The 24,006-nt window shown below is 36.1% G+C and overlaps 2 protein-coding genes across 30 annotated transcripts; both read left to right on the top strand.

The window, feature by feature from the left end:
* The first annotated feature begins 4,596 nt into the window (after window positions 1–4,596).
* Window positions 4,597–10,350, top strand: LOC18445176 (Mitochondrial substrate carrier family protein). Of its 11 annotated transcripts, XR_002282861.2 has the most exons (10): window positions 4,597–4,703; window positions 5,221–5,343; window positions 6,199–6,260; window positions 6,366–6,602; window positions 6,767–6,937; window positions 7,317–7,366; window positions 7,518–7,650; window positions 7,952–8,034; window positions 8,246–8,283; window positions 9,936–10,350. XR_002282861.2 is itself a non-coding variant. In XM_006855319.4 (9 exons), the coding sequence occupies exons 1-9, from the start codon at window positions 4,619–4,621 to the stop codon at window positions 10,030–10,032; spliced, it is 996 nt and encodes a 331-aa protein (XP_006855381.3). In that variant the 5' UTR covers window positions 4,597–4,618; the 3' UTR covers window positions 10,033–10,350. The 11 variants fall into 11 exon arrangements, 4 of the variants coding, with proteins under 4 accessions (XP_006855381.3, XP_088715249.1, XP_088715251.1 ...); XR_016049912.1 differs by lacking the exon at window positions 7,317–7,366; XR_016049910.1 differs by lacking the exon at window positions 7,952–8,034 and having other exon boundaries at window positions 7,317–7,385; window positions 7,535–7,650.
* Window positions 10,351–14,023: 3,673 nt separating this feature from the next.
* RBP-DR1 (RNA-binding protein-defense related 1) lies at window positions 14,024–23,363 on the top strand. Of its 19 annotated transcripts, none has more exons than XR_016049900.1 (11): window positions 14,024–14,245; window positions 15,849–15,931; window positions 16,894–16,945; window positions 17,258–17,383; window positions 17,564–17,643; window positions 18,270–18,449; window positions 19,337–19,682; window positions 19,783–19,926; window positions 20,012–20,320; window positions 21,158–22,223; window positions 22,355–23,363. XR_016049900.1 is itself a non-coding variant. In XM_006855318.4 (9 exons), exons 1-9 carry the CDS (start codon window positions 14,080–14,082, stop codon window positions 20,137–20,139), a joined length of 1,305 nt encoding a protein of 434 aa, XP_006855380.1. In that variant the 5' UTR covers window positions 14,024–14,079; the 3' UTR covers window positions 20,140–20,477. The 19 variants fall into 19 exon arrangements, 7 of the variants coding, with proteins under 7 accessions (XP_006855380.1, XP_020529757.1, XP_020529756.1 ...); XR_016049899.1 differs by having other exon boundaries at window positions 19,337–19,685; XR_016049898.1 differs by having other exon boundaries at window positions 17,561–17,643.
* The last annotated feature ends 643 nt before the right edge of the window (window positions 23,364–24,006 follow it).

Genomic DNA, 24,006 nt, shown 5'->3' with positions numbered 1-24,006 from the left:
AGCCGCAATGTTATCAAGGTTTTCTTTATTTTTGAGGCAAATGTGTTACGTATTCATCTTCGAAATTGATCCAAGATGGATTTTGGATCCAAAATTTGAAGGTCTATCATCTAAACCAACATGATTATGAATCTTAAAAAGAAAAAGTTAATTAATTTTGGGCCTCAAAAGCAAAATAATTTGGAAAAATTTCTTGGACTGTATAATTATTCAAAGATCATTGGATACACTGTCTTTGGAGCTGAAAATTCGTGGACTTGAGTCCAAAATGAGTCTGCGTCAACTCGGTATGGGTTTAAAATCCGAAATCCCTTGAAAACCAGGGAGGATGCATGTGGGCCGACTCACTTGTTACTTTTCTAGGAAAAAAGAGGCGTATGAACGCCATCATTTATGCTACATCAGGGGATTCAATGAAAACAACTCTTTATGAGCAGTTCAAAACTTTTTCTTGTCGAACATATGGCTTTCATACAATTATTCATCATGATCTCAGAGATATGTAATTAATAATATGAATTATGTCAATATTTCATTTTTTTTGATCAAAGGTGTTATTCTCGTTTTCAAGAATGCAAGCCTGCCTTTTGTGCCTGAAAAATCTCAAAATTAAACGGAGAGCGACGGAATAAAGTGACTCCACCGAATTTTCACAGAAATTGGGTTTAATGAACATGTGAACTTACTAAATGATATAGGCCTTTTCATTGTAAACAACCATATGCATTTTACATAAATTGATCTTACGAGAAAGGACACTTTTAACATAAATCATTTCATTTTTATGCAGCAAGTCCCATCGAATAGATTCTAAGAGAAAGGTCTCTTTAACCGAAATCATTCCATTTTTACATAATAAGACGTATTCTATACAAATTTAGTATTACTATGAAGAGTTTTGCTCCTTCTGCAAGTTCATTCCCTGTCAACAAAGTGTGTAAGCCTTTGGGTGAAGGATGGCTCAATCTGAGAAGACTCGCTTATAGTAAGGTGGTGGGTTAGCCAAATTAGGTTGGCAGATTCTTCATTATCAAGTGTTCCCTGTGGTACGTCGCAATCCGCAGAAGCTGCATACATCAATTGGCACCTCATTCTTAGCTACGCATTCTCACAGTGGTTGGCTTTGGACTGGAAGGGGAATAGCAAGGGGATTAATTTCTTTTGGTGATTTTCAGTTATTTTCAGCTAAAAACTTGTGATTTTCAGGAAAGTACTTTGATTGGAGTAAAAGCAGTTTTACAAAAAGATAAACGTAACGTAAAACTGTCTAAAAGTTTATTTCAGATAACTTTATAATGAACATTTTAAAATTAATTTTATCGAAACAGTGAATTACCAGTGATAGTGAATACATCCAAATATGCCCCAAAGAAAGGTGCTATGATCCACATGGGATGTGGACTTGAAGCCTCCTTTTGCCTGGACATCCATGTCTGGTGTTCAGCTCTTTTGTAGAAATCTAGAAGTTGATTGGTTGAATTGTAATGTTGCCTCCATCTCTGTGGTTCTGTGGAAGATACAAGGGATCGTTGCATCGTAACACGCCGATGATCCTTTCGGACTTCCTGCCATTTGGAAGCCTACACACTACGAGCTGAATTAGGAGAGAGATTGACTGTGTCTGCTAAGGAAGCTTACAGTCTACGAGCTGAATTAGGAGAGAGATTGGCTGTGTCTGCTAATCCGAGACCACGACATCAACTTTGTGGCTGCCTCTGTTGAAGCTCTTGGCGCATTGGCTGGTATCAAGTTATCTTCCGACTTTGACTGCAATGCTCTTGACATTTAAGGTAATTCTACAGCAATGGTCAAGCGCATCAAGAAGAGCTTTAGTAGTAGTTAGAGGAAGAGGCACTAATTCCATGAATTCCTTGTGCTCCTTCAACTAGAAGCTACACCATCAGGGGACCACCAGGTAATATGTCCAGGGAAAACCATAATGTTCCTGATTCTTTTGTTGGTATAAATTTATGAAGCGTGTATAAATTTGGCCTTATAAGTCCTACGACATAATTCAAATTTGGCCTTATACATCATAGTGTATATACCAATCTATCAATAGCTTGTACATAAAGAACGTTAGGTTTTTTAGTATATATACCAAGCTATCAATAGCTTGTGCATAGGGAACGTTAGGTTTTTTTTATCATTCTGTTGGACAATCCTTCCTAAACAGCTTTACTTCATTTTCAATGGAAGTAAACAATGGCATACAAATTTATATTTTAAATCTTTTGAGAAAAAAATCAAGATATCTCTTTTGGCTCAAGTACAATATTTTTTTATTTTTTAGCTCTAGTTATTTTTATGCTTAGGATATAAGATGCTTCTGCCATATCCTTCCGTTCAAATCAAGAAGAAAGCCATAACTTAGTCTTATTAATCATTTCTAAGTCATTTCCAGCTATTAAGATATCATATGCATATAATAAAAATATTGTGAATTTACTGATGTACACACAATGATCCAATCTATTTACTTCATATCCCATCTATAGGATGGCATCATAAAATATTAAGTTTATATATCTTGAAGATTGTTTTAATCTATATAAAAAATACCGCCTATTTTTGGTAGGGTCATCTGCTGTTCCTTATACGGTATCTTCAATTATATTGGAGAGGATCTATTCTATAAGAATTGGAATATCTACTGACTCTTTAATGAGAGACAAACGTCGCTTTTTATTGGTCACACAGGGGAGGAAGAGCAGAGACAGAGAGCCCTCCATAAAACTCGTTGGAGCCGTACAAGACAAGGCTGTACACCCCCGTTCGTGAACAGAAAATTGACCGGAAAATTCTCAAGATAGTGCTCTCTAAGATCGGGGACAAGACGTTTTTTACAGCAGCTATCTTGGGCAATGCGTCATCCGAGAAGGCTAGTCTTGGCCGGATGCCTTGGTTCTCTAATTGTGATGACCATTCTTTCAGCTCTTCTAGGTTGGGCACCACCAAATCTTATTTCTCGCAAATGAACTCTACCATATAACAACGGATCTGATATTCTAGGTTGATATCATTGTTGTTGGTAAAAATTTATGAAGTTCGTATAAGATCAAACCCGATATCAAAAAAGGGTAACCATTGTATTTATCCAGTGGGTTTTTGAGAAAGCGAAAGGGTTCCTTGATCTCCAACGGGTTCCTGAAGAGTTACGTTTATATGGATATGACCGTTGGATATATGGAATTTCCTAGGCTAAGACAAGTAAGGCCTCATAGCCATAGATGTCGATATCTTTTACTACCTATGGAGACTACTATAATGTTCGAATTTTTGAGGAATTTCTTTGATAAGGGGAAGTACATAGCTACTGGGGAAGTATAGAAAGCTTGTTTTTTTTTTAAACTGAAAAGCTTATATAAGGTTGCAACCTTAGAATGTAGAATCACATATGTACCTCAAAATCTATTAGAAATGTCGTTTTAATGTTGAAAAAGCCCTCTAATGAATCATCTAGACTTCAAGATCTATGAAGATGAAAAGAATTAAGTTTTTGAATCTTGAAAATAGTAACACATTATCTAGACTGTCAATTTTCAAGATTTTCATATATTTATAGATCTACTTGATTTTTACCATTTTTGGAATTTAAAATTATCTAATTAGGTATAAAAATAGATTTTAAGATAATACTAAGAATTTTTTACAGCAAAATTATATGTTATGATAAAATTTTATGGTGCACCTTAATTGGATTGTTTAAGGTTGCAATCTTATAGAAACCACACCCTTTTTTAAATTCCCACTATAAAATGAGTTTTTTCTTTTTTGGGGAATTTTTAAGGAATTTTTTAAAGAACTTTTAACAAATCAATTCCAAAAAACAACTTATAAGGCAAGTTTTCTATACATCCCCTAGATCTGAATGAAGAGATAGATTCAATTACAATGTCACTCTTCTACACTCTTTTATTTTAAGTTTTTTTCTACAAAATATTGTGACACCAAATTTTGGGCACAAAGATTTTGATAAAATAAAATGATCAAAATACCTTTAAAAGTTTTAGGGTTGTTTTTCGTTATTTTATTTTATTAGAAATATTTATCTAGGTTTGCCTATTAAGATGGTGGCACATATCAAATTTTATATTCATAGATTTTGTAGAATAAAAACTAAAAATAAAATACTCTAAGGCATCCGATCTAGATTATATTCATATAACTTGTAGAATAAAAACTAAAAATAAAATACTCTCAAACATCATATCTAAATCAAACGATCAATGACTTATTTGATCTAAATTGGATGGCTGGATGGAGTAGTAGAGGAAGTATAGAAATCTTTTTCATTTAAAAATGGCTAATTTTTTGTATTTTATGTACAAGTCCTACTTATTGAGAGCGTATATTGTATTTTATTTTTTATATACTTGATAGAAGCTCAAATCTTCATCCTCATGCTTTTTACCATCCTGTACATGCAAAAAGAAAAAAATAATAACAAAAACAAATAGAATATCCAAAGTATCCCAACAATGCTCATGATTAATTTTCAAATTAATTTTTTGAAAGAATAACCAAGATTTCCCATTGACATTTCGGCCAAGTTTATCCGCAGGAGTAAGTACACAGTTTATCCCCGCTGGACCATAGCTTCAAAAATAGACTAGGGATGGAGCGTAGCGCAGTTACAAATAGTGAGAGGAGGGAGGAACGATATGGGATGGCCAACCTCTCTCAACCAGCTCCAACCTCGGGTACCATTCAATAACCCATCTCTCTCTGTCTCTCTCTCTCACTCTCACTCTCTTACTTTCATGTCTCTCTCTATTCATATAACTTTCATGTGAGTAGCTTTTCCTTTTCATTGCAACCAAATTTGAATAATTGATGATTTTAGCTTGTATCATGAGAATGAGGCCCATTATAGACGAAATCTCAGAAACCCACAGTGAACATCTTTTGATTAAAGATTCCCACTGCATAAAATTAAATTTGATATCAAAATTTGTTTTTTTTTTTTATGCTTAGGAGCTAAGAATCAAGCCTTCTACGTAGCTATATTTTATCAGACATGAAATTTTCAGAGAGAGATACGACTTTCTGAACTTCCTTTATGAATCTAAAGTTCAATTATTATTAGAGATACCGCTCTTTGATATTCACCTTCTGCCTCAGCTTGAGAGCCTATATTAACGTAATAAATCATGCCTTTTGAGGATGGATTTTTACTGCACAATGGTGAAAATTACTTGTGATTGCTTTTGTTTATAGGGCCTCCCTGCAAGGATGACAATGGAAAGGGGAGCCATTCTGTTTCATTAAGACATATTTTCAATCACTTCTCGACTAGTGGAATATCGGTCACCGCTGCTACTGGGGTTACACACCCTTTGGGTTCGTCACTTTTTCTCTTGATAGACCATCATTTTTGCTTTTGGGGTTATGGGGAATTTGAATTTGAGGCGGGCTTTCTGGTTCTTTGTAAGTGTAATAGAATCTTTCATTGAGCACCCATTTACTCTTCAGTTTTTGGGTTGTGCCTTTTTCTTTCAAGATTTGGCTGTGCAATGTCATTGTTCACTATTGGTGTTTACATAGGCACTTGGATGGGTCCTCTATGAATCCTAATTATTTGAAATTAACTAGGAGATTGTGAGAATTAGTGAGTGATATGTTGCATTATTTGGGGTTGAAGTTTTGTGAGCAATTGAACCCTGAAACTGGGCCTTTTCCGAAATTAGAGGAAAATTTTCACAACTTCAAATTCTGATTTCCTCGTTATATTTAATCCTCTTGGATCTCAAGAGATGGCTTCAAGTAATTTTACCCTATTAGTTTGTGTTTGGTGGCATGGATTGCACTAAATGAGTACAACCATCAACTCGAGCTTCTTTCATGAGTTTCCCTTCCAACCTTATTTTTAACATTGGCATCCGAGCAATTAGGACACGAAATTTTATTTTTTTTATTTTCTTATACATCTGCTTGCTTCTAGATTTTGGAGTGATAGGTACCCAGATGCTTTATTTTAGTACTTGCGCAGTATCCTATTGCATCTATTCAGTTCAAGAGATATCTGTACCTGTGTTTGCTATTTGTTTAGGTTAAAGAATGTTTATATTTGGTCATCAGAAGCTTCTCTGGAAGCTGTTTGTCTCAAATTTTATGGAAATTTTATAAATGTCTCTTGTGAATCCTATTATTCCATGAATAGTTTCAAATTTTATCGTTACAATGCTTTGGCTGCAGATGTCATCAAAGTCAGACTACAAATGCAGCTAGTTGGTCAGAAAGGTCCCTTGACTGGAATGGTATTTTCTTGTTGCTTTTGCTGGTGTCATTATGTTATATGGTTGCTTTAGTTTGAACTTGCTAGTTACCCAATGGAAGTAATTTTAAATTAATGCATTTCGCAGGGAAAGATTTTCGCCCAGATAGTGAAAATCGAAGGACCTCAAGCTCTATATTTGGGACTTACCCCTGCACTTACTAGATCTCTTTTGTATGGAGGCCTTCGTGTAGGTTTGTATGAGCCTTGCAAGTATTTCTGCAACTTAACTCTTGGATCCACTAATATTTTGGTGAAAATTGCATCGGGAGCATTCTCTGGTGCTATTGCAAGTGCATTAACGAATCCAACAGAAGTTTTGAAGGTTTGTTAGATTGGTATGTTAGCATAGTAGATAATAGATTCACTTGCATCTTGTTTATTAATCAAATAAAAGGAAATTGTTGTTATGTTGTGCTTGGATTTTGAGGTAGTGCCTCAGCTATTCTTAATTCTTAGACTTTAACTCAAAATGGTTGATTCCAATAGGTGCGTTTACAAATGAACTCAAATTTGGGAAAGACAAAAGTATTAAGAGAAATGCAAAAGATCATGTCAGATGAGGGAATTATAGCACTATGGAAGGGTGTGGGCCCTGCAATGGCCAGGGCTGCTGCCTTGACTGCATCACAATTAGCAACATATGATGAGTCCAAGCAGGTTCTCTGACTATGATGTATCTTACGCCTTGCATTATCCTCAATTTAGTTTAGGGAATTATACTATAATTTAATGGATTATATCCTCCAGTGTCCATTAGGGTCATCACTGCTTCATGAAATGATGGAGAGTGAGTGTGAACCACATTTGGAGTCATGTCCTGCTCTGATAGCCCCCTACCTGTTCATCATGTCATTTCTCAGTGAGAACCCCATGGACTATGATAAGCTATAGCTCCTTGGAGTATAGTATACTCATGCATGTTTGTTTATTGGGAATCCATATAAAGTGCTAATGCTTGTAGCTTTGGATACTGAAATTTCTTAGTTACAGAATACTTGAATTCGAAGTTCTGGTACATTTTCTCTCTGTTATACAGGCTTTGATGCATTGGACATCTTTGAAAGAAGGATTTAATCTACATCTCATGTATAATGGACATTTCTGAGTAAAGCACTTGATCTTTCTTGTGTGGCTCTCTTACTAAATAATTACTTATAAGCTGCTTAATCTGCCAAATGATTTGAATTGTATTTTCTTTCTGAATTACTAACTTTGATGCATACCCATGTAAATGAAGTTCAAGTGCCATAGCAGGTACAATGGGGACCCTGGTAACTGCACCCATGGATATGGTTAAAACTCGTCTCATGATGCAAAGAGAATCTAAGAAACTCGGGAATTATAGAAATGGATTTCACTGTGCTTATCAGGTAATTGGTGTTAGCTAATGTGGGTTCTTGTACTTTGTACTATTTGGGGACTATTTTAAAAATTTATTTCCATTATTTTCTTTTGCTTCTTGCTAAACTAGGCACCCAAGCCTTCTATACTAAAATATCAATCATTTCTTCTTACACCATTAGAGGCTCGTAGGAGTTTCCTTTTTTAAGCTTCTTACATGTAGAGCCTCTTATTATTATTATTATTATTATTTTTCTCCCTTTTCATTACTTCTTGAAGGTGCACCGTTTCGCTCTTATCTTCCTTCATTATTACTTGGATTTCTTGCAGAAAAATAAAAGTTAAAAGCACCTCATCATTGTTCACATTTCTGTTAGAATAATTCCTCATGTTTATTCATGCTCTAGATGAAGGTACTTTTCGTTACTGACGACTTGTTATTCAATCAGAAAGGGGAAAAAGACCTTACCGTTGATTTTCTTATGACTGCATTAACTATTGAATAGCTACCCAATTTTTTAAAAAGAAAACTACAGATTAGTTATTTATTTGTGGCCTTACTTACCAAACATCAAAGGACTTTACCACGGATTTTTCATATTAATTTTTCATTTCTGGTGTTAGGTGGTGGTAACTGAAGGCCCCCGAGCTCTATACAAGGGGTGAGTATCTCTTCCCTTGGCAGAGATTTACATTCTTGTCTTGATGCACAAATATTTTTACATATTATAAATAGGTGATGGAGGTGGGATTGTTAGCAAACAAAGAATACCATGGGGAAAGGTCAATTGAGGAATCTCTGGAGAAGCAATCACGTAGAGATGGCTTCAAAGATTTCCTTAATAGCATGAAATATGAATTAAATTCCATAAGATTTTTCATGGGTAATTTGTATTTTAGATGTAGTGCCTTAGAGTCATGCTGGTGAGCTACATCTCCATTTTATGTGGTTTGGCTGTATTATGATGCATAAGGTTGAACTGAAGTTTTATTGTGCATTTTCTCGTAAATAAGGAAATTAATCTCTCCTTTCACTCCAATGAGATTATCATTCATTTCCAATTCTTGCATTTGTTCATATTAGACGTAATGCCTTCGAACATCATGGCCATGTTATTTCTTTTATGTAGTATTAATTGTACTATTTTTTTGGGTAATTCCGTGGTAGGAATCGAACTTGAGATGTAGCACTGCTAAACATCAGCTGCTACTGCTCAACCCAAGCCCGATTCCAGTATTAATTGTAATATAGGTATTTTCCTTTTACCAGGATTTACTTTTATCGATAGGGTTTGATACTTAATTTTCAATTTAAGGTGATTTAACCAACTTTGGTTATTGCAAGAATTAATAAAATGATTTTTACTATTACAAAAGAATATTCTTGAGTCCTGCAGTTACAAAGAATATCATAAATTATTTGTGCACTTGATTTTCGTGCAAAGAAATATTGTGCATTGATCAAATGTTAGTTTGGTGGTAATAGCGTTCATTTCAGGTGTTTGTAGATGCGTTGTGCAGGTTCATATGTTCATACTATTGTGCATCTATGTGTGTGTGTAGATCTGATTGACTTTTCATATGACCTTTGTTGATCGATGTTAAATGTGCCTCCTAGATTTGTAAGATTATCCTCCATGAAGAAACATAGATAGAATCAAGTTCTGATGTCCCTGTGTTATCAACACACGCATAATTTGGTGCGCGAATGGTCTTCTCGGGCCTTGAAAACTAGGTGGTCAACACACACATAATTGGGTGCACGAATGGACTCCTTTGTGTTATCAAACACACATAATTTGGTGCACAAATGGACTCCTCGGGGCGTGAAAAGTAGGTGGTCACTGGAAGTGGGGAGACTTCAAATTTGAATAGGAGTCAGAGAGGAATTGCCGCCTTTTATCCGGGAACAAGTTTTCTTCTTCTTTCTTTCCAAATCTAAATATGAATCAACAAGGAACTCTCTCTCTCTCTCTCTGATGCTCCTACTAACTTGCTCACTGGCCTTGTAACCTAGCTAGTCTGTATCCATTTCAGCCACTACTAGTAACTGGACCTTTTCTAAAAGAAACTTATTCAAATGAGAAAATTATCTGTTGTGTTAAAATATAAAATCATTTGATATTATAAAGTGCCCTTTTTTCGGGAGTAATGGGGGCTTTCGATTTTTCTTCAAATATGTTGTGGTGCTGTGCATCCCCATTTTAATTTATTTGTTATGGTAAGGTTGAAATTGCATCATGCTTGCTTGAGTGAGGGTTCTTTTATATGTCCACATGACATTGTTTTATGACTTCATAACTTTTATGACCAGGGGTTTCACCACCTTTGCAAGGCTTGGTCCGCAAACCACCATCACTTTTCTTGTGTATGAGAAGCTGAGAGAACTGGCTGGAATGAAGGCAATTTGATCAGTATATCCTATTCCGAATATACAGGCCGGAAAAAAGGAGGTCATGGTTAAGGTTTTCAATTTTTATTCAAATTGTAAAACACAACTCCATTAAAGAATGGATGACCCAACAAGAATGGATCCATTCCAAAATATGTGGATTAAAAGATTTTGTTCATGGAGTTATGAGCATTTTGCTGGCCTGTAAGCAGGATAAGAAGGCTTGTATCCTTGAATAATGGAGTGGACCAAGCTATTTGCTAATGCACTTCTGAATGGAGTGTGGAGTGAATAGACTTATTGGTTAATAGATGGTCCATCCATGTTTTGCTTGCCAGTATTTTCTCCAAGAGGCCATCCCTAAGGGGCCCATTCTACGCAGAAATTGACTGGGCATCAGTAAAGGGCCCCATTGTGCGTGCGCAGAGAGAGAGAGTTGAAGTCGAGGTGGTAGCACGACCTGTGACTTGGTTACCGACCTCGGTTCTCATTTCTACTAATGCTAATCCCTTTCGAAAGCTTCTAATGGTTTCAAAAATTGCTAATGCACTACTAACCGTTAATGTTCGAGAGAGAGAGCAGGGAAGAGGGAGAGAGGGATTGGGATTTCGTGGTTCGAGAGAGCAGGGCAGAGGGAGAGAAGGATTGGGATTTCATGGTTGTGGGTTTTTTCCATGGGTAGATTGGGAGAATGAGGTGAAGCGAGGAGAGGGGTTGCATAGTTGTGGGTTTTTACCAGGGGCATAGATAAGTTGTAAAGATTAAAATTCTTTTGAACTTGAACTTGGTCAATAGCACATTCCTAACTATCTCATTTTGGATAGAACAATTATAAACTTGTATCAAAGATATTCTATACTTATTCAAAAAAATTGAAAAATTTATGCATTTATTCTCCTTAAAAAATCCCTCTAATGTTGCAAGTATAACTAATTTTTGGGGTGTTTTTCCTCCAATTGCCTTCCTAGGACCTTTAAGAAGGTTTTTTTCCCCAATACAAACCTATTTCAAACCTCGAAAACCCCAAGGTCATGAGCTTTTCCTTGAATGTCTCCTATTGAGGGGGGGGCGAAAAAATCTTTCAAATTCTGAAGGTTAGAGGTTCTAAAATTTCGGACCTTCAAGGTTTGAAATAAGGGCAACTTAGGACTTTTAAAGTCTCATTTGGACCTTGAAGGTCTAATGGTGAAAAAAATAACTTTTGATTTTGAAAGTCCGAAGTTGTAAACTTTGGACTTTATCGAATGAAGGGGAATTTGGAAAAAATAAAGAAATCAAAAGAACGAACATGATATTAAACTTTGAAAGGGAACCTTTTACTTGAGGACAATGTAGGATATATATATGAATTCCTCTTGATTTGGTGCTCGTGCTTTAAATTCGATTGACAGTCAAATGATCAAATTTTTAGGATGTTAAGGGAGTAGTTTTGGATTCCAAAAACTACTCCTTCCCAAGAGAATTATTTCAAAGCTTTTTGGGTCCCACTCATTGGAAAATAGCCAAGTGATGTGCGGCCACACCAAACCACTTTTTTTTTTACAAACCATTCGTAAAGTTTCGATATATATATAAAAAATAAATGTATACAATAAGATCATTTATTTTGTACAAGGGAATCACAATTATTATTGGTCATTCGATGTAAAATTGGTTAGCTGGTGTATCGTTGGCTGGGTATAAATGCCAAACTATAATTTCCCTAACGATGGGACACATTTTAAGTTGTCCAAGTTCATATCTAATGGCCAGGTCATTTGTGACCTTTTTGTACAAAAGTAAATTACAATCGCATGTAATAGAATTGGACAAATATGAACTTTATTTATTGAGATAAATGTTTAAAAATTTGAACAAAGTAAGTTGAACCGATCACTCACCAAGTTTGAGTCAAATTGGCCTCCACTTGGGCATATTTTTTTTTTAAAAAAAGCAAAATAATTAAACAACATTTAAAAGCTTTAAAATGTTCAAAGAAGATTAGGAACTTCATATCATCCTAAAAACACTGGTTTTATAATAAGGAAGCAATTTTTTAATATTATTTGTGCACCCTAAGGTTCGAGATCTTTATTTATACACCCTTAGGTTCGAGATCTGATTTAGGTACGGACTAAGACCAAGTGGTTGCTAGTCTCAATTCAACTCGAGCGGTTCCTAGTCGAATCAATGATTTTTTAATCACCGATTGAGATACATGTTAGAGTTATGCCAAAATGCTATGCCCCATGTCAACTCGCTTTTTGGGCTCTATGCAATGTAAGTGACATTCAACTTTAGAAACCCATATCTTGAGCAACTGGTATCAGGATACCTTTTATTTTTGGAAGTGTCTTGGACCTTTTCATATTAAACTTTGGTGATTTTGAACTCATATAGCTGATCCCAATTAGTTAGAAAAATATTTTGATGATGGTCAACTTTGGCTATTTTTCCTTATTGGTTATTTGTGTAATAGGTCAATGTTATGACAACGTCCTAAACTCATAGTTTTTGCTCGGGAGGTCCATTTTCATATATCAAAAGGATCCTTCAATTTTGACCTTCATCCTATACCATTTTGGTGATTTCAGTGTGTATAATACCATCTGCTTGTTTAACCGATCCTTGTGTGCTCGCAGATGGTGGGTTGTCAATAATATCAGCATCAATGTCGCTTGAGGTGAAGCACCTCAAGTCTTCGAGTTTTGTTTCACCAACGAAACGAAACGAAGCGAAGCGAATCGAAGTTCAAGAGCATTCTTGGTTTGTTACTACTAAAACTTTATATAAGTAAGCAATATGAATGCCACGTATACAAAGAAATACAAAGGGAAAATATCACCTGAACCTACTTTGACACATAAAAAGAGAAGCACAATAAGCCCACTTCACCTTACTAACTATGACACGCCTAAAAAGTCAGTCAGTAAAAAAAGTATTGAAAGAACTATTATCATGCTCTTAACTCCAAAGGCATTAAAAAATACTATCAAAACAATATTCCAACCATTTTATTTATTTGATATATTATTAATTTTTTATGATATTAAAATATGTCTTTGTTTATTTTAAAATATAAAAAAATTACCTTCTCTCGAATCGACCGAAGCACCCAATTTAGTCATTTTTCAGATCAAATGGAAGCAGAACATTGCTCAACATTATAAACTTATGGTCTTTTACTAATAAACTTATCAAAATGCATATAACTTATCCACTATTTAATATTTTACTCTAACTTATCAACTATTTAATGTTTTACTATCTTTAAACTAAACCACCTCATGAACATGTGTATTTTGATGGACTTTTTGAAATTAAATACAAACTTAACTAAAAATATCAAATACTTCATCAATTATATGCTTCTGGATAAAGGTAGGGAAAAAGTTGTACAAAGAACCCATTTACTTTTAGTATCATGGGCAATTGTCTACGTCAAAATATAAATAAAGTGATTGTAAATACGTCATTGACTAGATTTAAAGTTAAAAAAACATAAAAAAAAAAAAAAAAAAAAGAGCCTCAAACAAAATCTCAAACTTTACGATACACCTCGAGGCATTCAAAATCTCGAACTTTATGATACACCTCGAGGCACATCTAATGGCTTGGGGTGATTCCGCCTCCTTGTAACAATGTGATAGATGGTCTCATGGTAAACCATCTCTTTGATAAAATTTCCTTAATTTTAATTTTATAAGTTTATAATCAAAAGTTTTCATGCCGTCAAAATATTTGTTGACCTGGGTGTAGCCGCGGGAGTAATGTACATTGTGAATTAATTATTATCTGAAAACCCCACACAACACCATGCTATCTCCAGACGTGTAAAAGTTTATCGACGTGTGAAGTGGGCCCACGTAAGTGAGCTGGAGAGAGCTGTCTCTGATTGGCTAGAACAGTCTGGATCGTGGGGCCCAAAAGCGATACACAAGGACCAAAATAAATTTCATTTATTTAAAAAATGAAAATTTTCTCTGAAAAACAAGGCGTAAATTAACAAGTACCCCTAATTCTGTGCGATTACCGGGGCAAACCAGAGAGGAGCAAGAACCAGAAAAAAGCTTCGAAATCACCATTAATGGCGGAAGAAGGCGAGGCAAAATCGTCATCAGAGAGCGTGAAGCTCTTTGTAGGGCAAGTGCCGAAGCATATGTCAGAAGCTCAGCTTCTTTCTATGTTTAAGGAGGTGGCCTTGGTAGATGAGGTCAACATAATCAAAGACAAGGTCACAAAAGCTTCAAGAGGTGAATAAACCCTAGATCTCTTCCCTTTCGTGTTTTTAATCTGCATGTTTATTCCCTTTTGATCTCTCTAGATATCTGATTCGATTGATGGCATTAGTTCGCCCATTTTATGCAATTTTTTTTTTTTTCGTTCAGTAGTGTGATTATTTAAGGAAATGAGCCATTACTTTATATTGTTGCTTTCTTGATGATTTTTTATATAGAGATGGGTTTGTTACAGGAAACTAGGGTTAAGTCAATGTGGGTTTGGATTGTCTCAATTAGGTTTTTCCTTTCCGGTTTTGTCCCTCAAAACTACATGGAAAACTGACTTTTGCTTAAATTTCTGTGGTTTTGTACCTATTAGCTTAATATCTTGAACCTTTTTCCCTCTTTTCCATTTTTAATTATCTACTTGAAAAATTATTATTGAAATTATTTGCGATTAATTATGATGGAAATTACTTCATGTTATTTTCTCCTAACATTTTGTAGGTTTTTCTTGTCCTATTTTTTTGAATTGTGTTTTAGGGAATTTTGTGTGGTCAATGAGGTCCAGAAATGGTTCTGTCAAGGCAATAATCAATGTCAGTGCTAAAACATGGAATTGGATGTTTATAAAATCTATGTTTCGGGAATTTGAATGCTTATGGTTGAGTTGGAGCATAGCTGGAATTCTTCAAATTAATAGGAAATATAACATTACACAGTTCTGTCCTTTTCATTGAGGAAATCAGTTGTAGAAGCGGATTGTCTCAACGTCATAATATGGGCCTCTAAAGAATCCTCTATTCCGTGGAGGTTGGCTATGATTTTGGTGAGATATTTGTTATTTGGGACACTAGAATGTGATTTTTATGCACATTCTTAGGGGAGCTAACAAGAGGCTGATACCCTTGTCAATTAAAGGGTTCTTGGAGAATTATGTCGATACAATTTCAATGTTGGAATCCTGAGATGTTTTCTCGGCATCTCGTTTCTTTTCTTTTTTTTTCTGGTTGATTCTTTGTCGTTCTATTTAACGATAGATTTTTTCTGTTAATGATAAGAAAAAGTATTCTCTATCATGGCCGGCCCCCCCAAGCCTGGAGAAAGGAGAAGGGTTGTGTTAGGTTAGCAGCCATCATACAGCTTTTTTCACATCTGTTTCATGAAGGTGACCCCGATTAGTTGAGACGCTTGGATAATGATGATGAATTATAAGAAAAAGTAAGAAAAAGTATTATGTCATTATGTCTTTTGTTTACTAATATTGCTGGCAGTTATCTCTTTAATCAGCAAAATATATCTTGTAAGTTACCACTGACATGACCTATTTACAAATATATTCATGCTTACTGACACCAAAGAATAAGAAAAAGCGTTGCAAACACACTATGTACTAAACCACATTTTGGTGAATTCTGCTTAAGCACAGGAACTTGGGAAATTACTTTCTGACCTATGCACCTTAGTGTATTTTTGAAAAGTTTGTACAAACCTTTTTCCATTCTTAAGAAACTTACAATCAGTGGTGGTTTCATAAGTTATATAAGGAGTATTGTTGGGGAATGTGTAAGTCGTGAATTTGGTTTTCTTTCCTATTCTGTCCTAATTTTTGTTAACTATGCTGCTTTTTTTTTAGGATGCTGCTTTCTCATTTGTCCATCCAGACAGGAAGCTGACAAGGCAGTTAATGCATGTCATAATAAGCGTACACTTCCAGGGGTATGCTTTCAGATCTCCTATATTATCTCATTGAGTACCATGCTGTTAATTGACTGATTATAACTATAAAGGCAATTAAAATATAACTAAAAGAATTTTCCTTTGAGTGAAATTTTCATTACAAATGATTTCTTAATCAATCATTAACATATCCTTTGAATCTAACTTTTGAAGTTACTTAAGACAATAAAGGAAATGCATTTTTGTGAATCTAACTTTCGAAGTTCCTTAAGACAATAAAGGAAATGCATTTTTGTGACAAAGTGGCATTATCCAAGGCTCTGTTTGGATCGGGGTCTGTCTATATGTTTGGTGAGATGGAATTTGGGAGAAAATGGATTGAATGAACTAGGCATGTTGTCGAAAATGAGTTTCTCAATTATGTTACTAGATCCCACTAGAACTCCAACAGCAAGTTTGCTTATGCAAGAGTCGTTTTGGATGGATGAGCCTTCTCAATTGAGTTTGCTTATGGAAGAACCGTTTAGGATTTGAAGAAAATGGATTGAATGGGCAAGGCCTAGGTTTTGTTGGTGACAATAAGCTTATTAATTAGTTTACCAGATACCTAGAACTCCAATATCGAGTTTTCTTATTCAAGACTGACCTTTATCTTAACCTGAAGTCTGATTGTTCAATTCCCTTAGTTAACGGTCGATTATGCACTGGTACTCCTGCATGCTGCTCATGCATACATGAACACTCTCTTCAGGAAGAGTCATATATGATCTTTTGTAATATTTTTCTGCCGTTACCTTTTTGTTTATGACTTTTATCGAATAAATTTTGTCTTTACTTTGTCTCTGCTATAAATACTATTTTCTTATGATAATTCTTGGCATTAACACAACTAATGCACTAGAGGTACCCTAATTTCATCCGCATTAATTTGATTGGTTGACTTGTGTCTTAGTGAATGAGCAAAATAGTAATTTTGGAACAACTTGCATTTTCCTTTTCAGGCTTCCAGTCCATTGCAAGTAAAGTACGCGGATGGGGAGTTGGAAAGACTAGGTGCGGCATTATGCACTTATTAATACTCTTAATCCCATTCCCCACTTTAGCTGTAATGTTCTGTTGTTGAATTTTGTACCTTTTTTTTTTTTGAGAAATTTTTTCCTCCTTTTCCTCCTCCTTTTGTTAATGTGAAGGTTCTTGAGCATGTTGTCACCACTCCAAAAAAAAGTGGGTTCTTGAGTATATGTTGTTTTTTATTTGATGTACTTGTTTATTGTCTTCTTTACATGCCAACTTCATTATATAAATTTGTGATTCATGATTAATTCATAAATCATGTCTTTCGTTTTTTCTTCTGGATATTTCCAGAACATAAGCTTTTCATTGGCATGCTGCCAAAGAATGTTTTGGATTCAGAGGTATCTGCTATATTTTCCAAATATGGAAATATTAAAGATTTGCAAATCTTAAGAGGTTCCCAACAAACAAGCAAAGGTATGCCCTTCGCCCTTTTTTTTTCTCTTTTACTATGGCTTACTGTCTTGGGTTCTGTTGGTCACACTCATCTGTAGCTTTCTAGAATTTTTGGCTTAAAAGAAAATCTCATATGATCTTCTTCTTCTCTCTCTTTCTCTCTCTCCATTTTTTTGTTTTTCTCTTCATTTGTTATAGCAGGTTGTGCCTTTTTAAAGTTTGAGACAAGAGAGCAAGCTGTTGCAGCTTTAGAGGGCATCAATGGGAAGTATAAGATGGAGGTCTGTTTCCACTTTCCTTTTTTCTTTCTAAAAGTTCCTTCAAAATATTCTGAAATGAGGTATAGTAACACCAAAGGACCTTATGATTTTTAGAATTTAATAGATAACGGTTCTAGATAAAGTTTGTGCCCTTGTCTCAACCGGTTAGCGAATTAGATTCCAAGCATATACAAACGAACATAATGTGTTGAGGCAGTCGCTCGAATTTGTTCTATAGATCTGTGTAATTTCTCCTCTAGGAAAAGAGGATTACAGGTCTGGTCTTAGTTTGGTGAACAAGTCAAAAGGTCGAGCATTTCGTGGTAACTCTAGGAGGTATAATGCTACCTGAAGTAGGTTTCTCTTAAATAAAAGAAAATCAATATCATTGTCATTTGTATTAGGGGCTAAGGAACTGTAGTAATTCTGATCTTGTTGCCAATATAGTGGATATGTGGAGTCATAGAAGCATCAGTCCTATATTAGTGTTTGGATCTGAAGAGTTGTGGTAGTAAATCTGACATAAGGCTTTTCTTATGGGTCAATGGTTAAAGACTTTTAAACTTGTATTGCTACTTTTGGAAAAAATAGGTACTTGTAGAAGGAAAATTTAATTCTTGCCAACCAACTCTATTTTGTATTTCCAGGGCTCTAGTGTACCTTTAGTTGTTAAGTGGGCGGATACAGAAAAAGAAAGACAAGCTCGACGAGCCCAAAAGGCTCAATCTCAACCTCCAAATGTCCCAAGCATTGATTCACAGCAACCTTCACTTTTTGGGGCCATGCCAATGGGATACATGCCACCTTTTAATAGTTTTGGCTATCAGGTTTGGCTCTTTTATCACATTCATGGCATTTACTAAGGAAAAACATGTTGTCTTATTGTGTGAGGTGTTTATCTGGCGTTGTTAAACTGCTCATGAAACTTATAATAATGTGTAAGCTTCACATGTAATGATTCAAAAGTCCATGGTTAATGTTTGTGGGTGCAATTATTTTCACTCTAAGATTTGGTATGAAGAGTATGTTTGTTCATTCAGGCTGCTTCATTTTGCATGGTTGAGTCACATATCAGAAAAGAAACAACTTCAGACCTTGGTTACGGAAACAAAAACAGCTTCATAATTACCCAAATCTAGAGACCCACTCCAGCTAGCTTTTTCATGATTATTCAGGAAGAATACCACTTTTTTGTGAACATGCTTAAAGGATTTCTCTATAGAATTTATCTCCTTGGTTACATTTTCATGTCATTGTGGAATAGGGTATTCGCCATTGCCCCACAAATGACATTGGTAAACAGCCTTTCACAAATAAGTAACCCAATAATGTCTGAGATCCACTTTTCATGATTATTCAGGAAGAATACCTCTTTTTTGTGAACATGCTTCAAGGATTTCTCTATAGAATTTATCTCCTTGGTCACATTTTCGTGTCATTGTGGAATAGGGTATCCCCCATTGCCCCACAAATGACATTGGTAAAACAGCCTTTCACAAATAAGCAACCCATTAATGTCTTAAGCCTGACTAGAAACAGCACTAGCATCCGGCTATGCAGAAATTGTGAGTTCCAATTGATTCTTGTCAGCTTTACTCAAATCATAAGTAACCACCCCATACCCCTAAGCCTAAATTCTTCATCATGGCATATTTCTTTTTAAAGTAAGTAGCTCTATTTGTTTTCCTATTTATTTGTTTATTTTGGTTTATAGGCACCTGGAACTTATGGGCTTATGCAATACCCCCTGCCATCATTGCAAAATCAACCAGGTCTACATAACATGGTTCCACCTGTCAATCAAGGAACTGCTTTGCGCAACATGGCACCTGATCTTGCTTCTGGTATGGCACCAAGAAATTTTGGTACAATGCAAACTGCGGGTTATCTAGGTTCTGGATATCCTGGTGTGCCTGGCCTTCAGTATCCTATGGCATATCCAGGTGGTATGATGAGCCCTAGGCCTTTGGCTGCTACCCCTGGTTCAAACCCTGCTTCTATCCCCAAGACCAATTCCACATCTTCCAATGTCAGTACAAGCTCTGGATCACAGGTTGAAGGTGGTAAAACTCTCATTGTGTATTTTAACTTTTTTTTTTAATCACCGTTTGGGTGAATCAAAGATCATTGCATATGTTTGACTAGTGTTCTCAGTAACAGGTCCTCCTGGTGCCAATCTATTTATATATCATATTCCACAAGACTTTGGTGATCAGGAACTTTCAAATGCGTTCCAAGCATTTGGTCGGGTGTTGAGCGCTAAAGTATTTGTTGACAAAGCAACTGGTGTTAGCAAATGCTTTGGTGAGATTCACTTTTGGCTTTGGCAAAATCTAAAGCTAATGCAGGTTGTCGTTTGCATTACTAACTTTACAGCTATTGTTTGCAGGTTTTGTTAGTTATGACTCACCTGCTGCAGCCCAGGCTGCAATCAATGTGATGAATGGTTGTCAATTAAGTGGTAAGAAGTTGAAGGTTCAGCTTAAGAGAGACAACAAACAAAGTAAACCCTATTAATACCTCAAGTTACAGCATGGAGATATATGAACAACATTTTTTGTATTGTGCTGATTTGGCACTGCATCCGAGATAAGCTCATGCATTGTTGGGCTTTTGATTATCTTATCAGCTATTATGTGGAGCAGGTGAAGGATAATTAATGGTCCTATATATTACTCCTGCCCATCATTGATTAAAGGTGGGAACTGGTTGCTGCTCAAAAGGATGGAAATAGTTAAAATGCATCATTATGTGCAAACATATCTATGTACTGATGTTAATTATTTGTAATTTTTGAAACCTTGGAGGCTTATTTAGAGATGAAATTTAAAATTTCGTACGAGTGTGGAACAAAATCTTTGGGTTATTGGGCTTCCACTTCTATCATAATGTGCCCTTAATATGCACTTTACTCTTCTTCATCTGTTTTTCAAAATTAATTGGAGACTCAATCCAATTTAGGGCTTCAATGTTGAATCCTTTCAAATTTGAGGTCTGTTTTGTTCTCTGTGTTTCTGTGATTTTGTTGTGAGTTTACTGTGTATGCTTTGTCAATGTTGTTCCCTGTTACCCGTGATGTATGTCTTTGTTTTGTCCCTTTGTTGTTTCCTGTGAAGTTGTTTGAGATGTTCAGTAGCTACAGGTGTTCCTCCTACCAAAGCAGTGAATGTCCTTAAAATGGCTGTTTCCAAAGTCAAAACGTATGTGAACTGCTTTGTTCATGATGTTATTTCTGTCGAAGACACCTGTTTCGATGTGCAGTGGGACTTCAGGTACTGTTTGTGTATCTTTTGTGTCCGTTGTTAGCTTGTTGTTATTCTTGTTTGTGTGGTTTTGTGTTCCAGTTGTCCTATGTGTCCTGTCTCGAGATTCGGTATGATCCTCCAGGTGATGCATGAATCCAAGGCGGTATTTCTGTAATTTGTAAACCTCATTATCTATAGATTGTCTTCTCCATTGGGAGTTGTACTACTTTTGCCTGTGATTATATGGTGAACCCTTCTCTCACTTGATATCTTCTGGTTTGAAATTGCAGTAGTTGGTGTTGGTCACACTCTAGAACAGAGCGTTCGGATTAAGGGCTGATTTGTGCTTCAAATCTTCAATTGGCTCTCTAGCTACCAAAGGGTGCTTACCGTGGATCAAATTCAAATGAGAGGAATCCCTCTTCCCAACCGCTCTGCCATGTACCAAAATGCCGAAGAAACTAACGCCCACCTGTTCCTCCCTTACCCAGTAGCCGAATACCTTTGGGGGCAAATCCTTCAACTTTTTGGCTGGGTTTGGATCACCCCTCAGTCTGTCCCTGGCCTCTTCAACCTCTCTCAATCCGTCCCTTGGCCCAAAGCTGGAACCATTCTTTGGAAGGCCATGGTCTCTGCCACTTTATGATCCACTTGGATTGAAAGAAACCATAGAATCTTCAGAGGTGAAAGTAGCTCAGCAGCCAGCCTCAAGGAGAAAGTGTTCTCTTTGGTCATTTTCTGGACCAAGAACCTCAAGCAGTTTAGAGGTTTCTCCACCTCAGACTTCTGGCCTAAATGGCTCCAGTTGTGCCACCTAACCACCCTGAGGGTGGCCTGGCCCTCGATTTGGCGGCCCCCAACCTGGATGGATTAAACTTAACGTCGATGGATGTTCCCTAGGAAATCCAGGACCTGTCAGGGTTGGAGGCCTATTCAGGGACCGGTCTGGCCACACCTTTTGCTCCCTCTCCAAACACATTGGTTTCAACGACAGCACAACAGCAGAGGCTACTGCATTGCTTGAATGCATGAGGTTGTAGAGACCTGAGTGGGCAATCACATTACCATTGAAGGTGACTCCAAATCCATCGTTGTCAGCCGTTCCTCCTTGGAGACTAGCTCGCATCTTTGATGAAATCGGTGACATTATCAGCCCAATTGTAGTTTCCTGGACTCATATCTGGCGTGAAGCTAATTCACTGGCTGATACCCTTGCCAAAGACGGAGCAGCAGCTCCCATTCAGCTTGGCATCTAAGACCTTTTTTTACACTGTTCTCAGATCGAGAATGCAAAGAATCTTGCACAGAATTTTGTATCTAATTTCCTTTCATGTACCCATTGGACCCTGTATTAGGGTACTGTCTGTATACTCTTTCCTTACTCTTAATACAAGTTGTCTTCTCTCAAAAAAAAAAGTCATATTCTGGTGTTTTTGGCCTTCCATTTGTTTGAGACATGCCAATGAAAAGCTACCCATTTCTTTCAGAAAAGAAGGCCGCACACTTCAAAATCATATGCTTCTCTAGGAGGTGCTGGAGTTGCGTAGCGTACAGTGTTTGACTCAGTTACTTCAAACGGTGTAGGTGGTATTTCGAAGGGATGTGTTCAGGTTGGTAGTGGCCCATTTTCCTTCAGTGAAGATGCCTACATTTTGAACTTTGAAGGCAAGCTGTGGTTATGAGGTTTTCTCACTGGGAAATCATACTCTAACCCAATGCACGTTTGTGACCTTCTAATGAAATGATGGATTGTCATGGAGATAAAGTAGGACCATTATATTGGGTAATTTCATGTTCTGGTGGTTCCCACTCCCTTCCTCATTATCTATCATCTCATAGAATATGGTCTTGGCCCCAGTGGGCTATGATTCCAATTATCAATTGGACTATATAGCATACTGCGCCTTTCGCATCTTCGTTTCTGTTATTGCCAACCTTAAGTTACAAATGACGTTCACAAATTGTCGTTGCTCTCTGTAAAGTGACAATAGTGTTGACAGGACTTGTGAATTGACAGACTAAAAATATTTAAAGTTCCAAATAAGACTGATCAGCAGGGAATGGAAATTAGAGGTTTTGCTCACGTGATCAAAGAGAGTAAATCTTTGATCATGACATGAAACTTGGAGAATCCTATCAGGAACCTCTGATTCCAAATAAATCTGTGAGAGCATACCAACAAAATACTTGCGGTATGCTCTTTCAACATTTCATCTGCATACTGAACATGACTGGAAGAAACTGGAAGGGTAGAAGGCACAATTTGAATCCCCCATCCTTTTTTGTTGTTTAATAATGAAGGATTTGCTTAAATAATTCGGAGCTTAGGATTCTTTTTGAGTTGGAAATTTGACTAGACTGAAAAGGCACTTGGAGATTTGTCTGTTGCTTTTTTTTTTTTTCTCCTTTTAAATTGTAATGGTTTGATCTTGACATTGTTCTCTTTTGTATCCTATCTAGAAATCCAATAATAAATAAATGTCTATTTTCATGTCATCGGTATTGCAGTCTTGAGCACACAATGTCTTCCAGATTTTGCAGCTGATTTAGTCACATGCTCGAACGATTACCAGGAACTTCTTTTGATGAATTTTCACCAGCATTACATCCAATTTATTCACACTTACTATTCTTGGATAAGACCTTTTTTCTAGTACTCATCTTTCTTGTATCTTTTCTCAGCTTAATGCTTTCTACGGCTTTTGATAGGATTGTTGTTATAGATTGGGACAGTAGCAACTTAGAATTTCTACAATCTCAAGTATAAGGACTTCAGCCTTTTGCTTAAAGTTCTCAAATATGATGATATATTTTATGAACTTGAAATAAATGAATAATATAAGGTTGGAAAAAGTTTATATAGAGCCCAGGCTCTAAACAATCAAATAAGAGCCCACCTCAAAAATTTCACTAGAAGAGGTTATTTTGATGCTCAAATATCCTCAAATTGATCATCTTGATCATGAGAAAAAAATAGATTTCAAGTTTTGGATATAGTGCATCTTGTAATGCATTTTTGGATGATCAATTTTTATGATTTTCAAATTTTCATAAATATGTTGGATCTACACTATTTTTGAAGCTTGAACTTTTATAATTAAAGATGAAAATTTATTTGAAGGCTATCACAAAGATTTTT

The sequence above is a fragment of the Amborella trichopoda genome, chromosome 2 (assembly GCF_054954075.1).
Source record: "Amborella trichopoda isolate Santa Cruz 75 chromosome 2, AtrichopodaSantaCruz75HAP2 v2.0, whole genome shotgun sequence".
Lineage (NCBI taxonomy): Eukaryota > Viridiplantae > Streptophyta > Magnoliopsida > Amborellales > Amborellaceae > Amborella > Amborella trichopoda.
The sequence above is the reverse complement of the archived record's forward strand: the minus strand, read 5'-3'. Positions and strand labels throughout refer to the sequence as shown.

What these genes read in the sequence shown, in the direction of transcription:
- LOC18445176 (XM_006855319.4), top strand. Translation starts at nt 4,619, where the DNA reads ATGGAGCGTAGCGCAGTTACAAATAGTGAGAGGAGGGAGGAACGATAT. An exon ending in ATCCAACAGAAGTTTTGAAG is followed by an intron (nt 6,603 to 6,766) that starts GTTTGTTAGATT and finishes TGATTCCAATAG; the next exon opens with GTGCGTTTACAAATGAACTC. An exon ending in CCCCGAGCTCTATACAAGGG is followed by an intron (nt 8,284 to 9,935) that starts GTGAGTATCTCT and finishes TTTTATGACCAG; the next exon opens with GGGTTTCACCACCTTTGCAA.
- RBP-DR1 (XM_020674096.2), top strand. Translation starts at nt 14,080, where the DNA reads ATGGCGGAAGAAGGCGAGGCAAAATCGTCATCAGAGAGCGTGAAGCTC. An exon ending in TGGGGAGTTGGAAAGACTAG is followed by an intron (nt 16,946 to 17,257) that starts GTGCGGCATTAT and finishes GGATATTTCCAG; the next exon opens with AACATAAGCTTTTCATTGGC. An exon ending in TTCCCAACAAACAAGCAAAG is followed by an intron (nt 17,384 to 17,560) that starts GTATGCCCTTCG and finishes CATTTGTTATAG; the next exon opens with CAGGTTGTGCCTTTTTAAAG.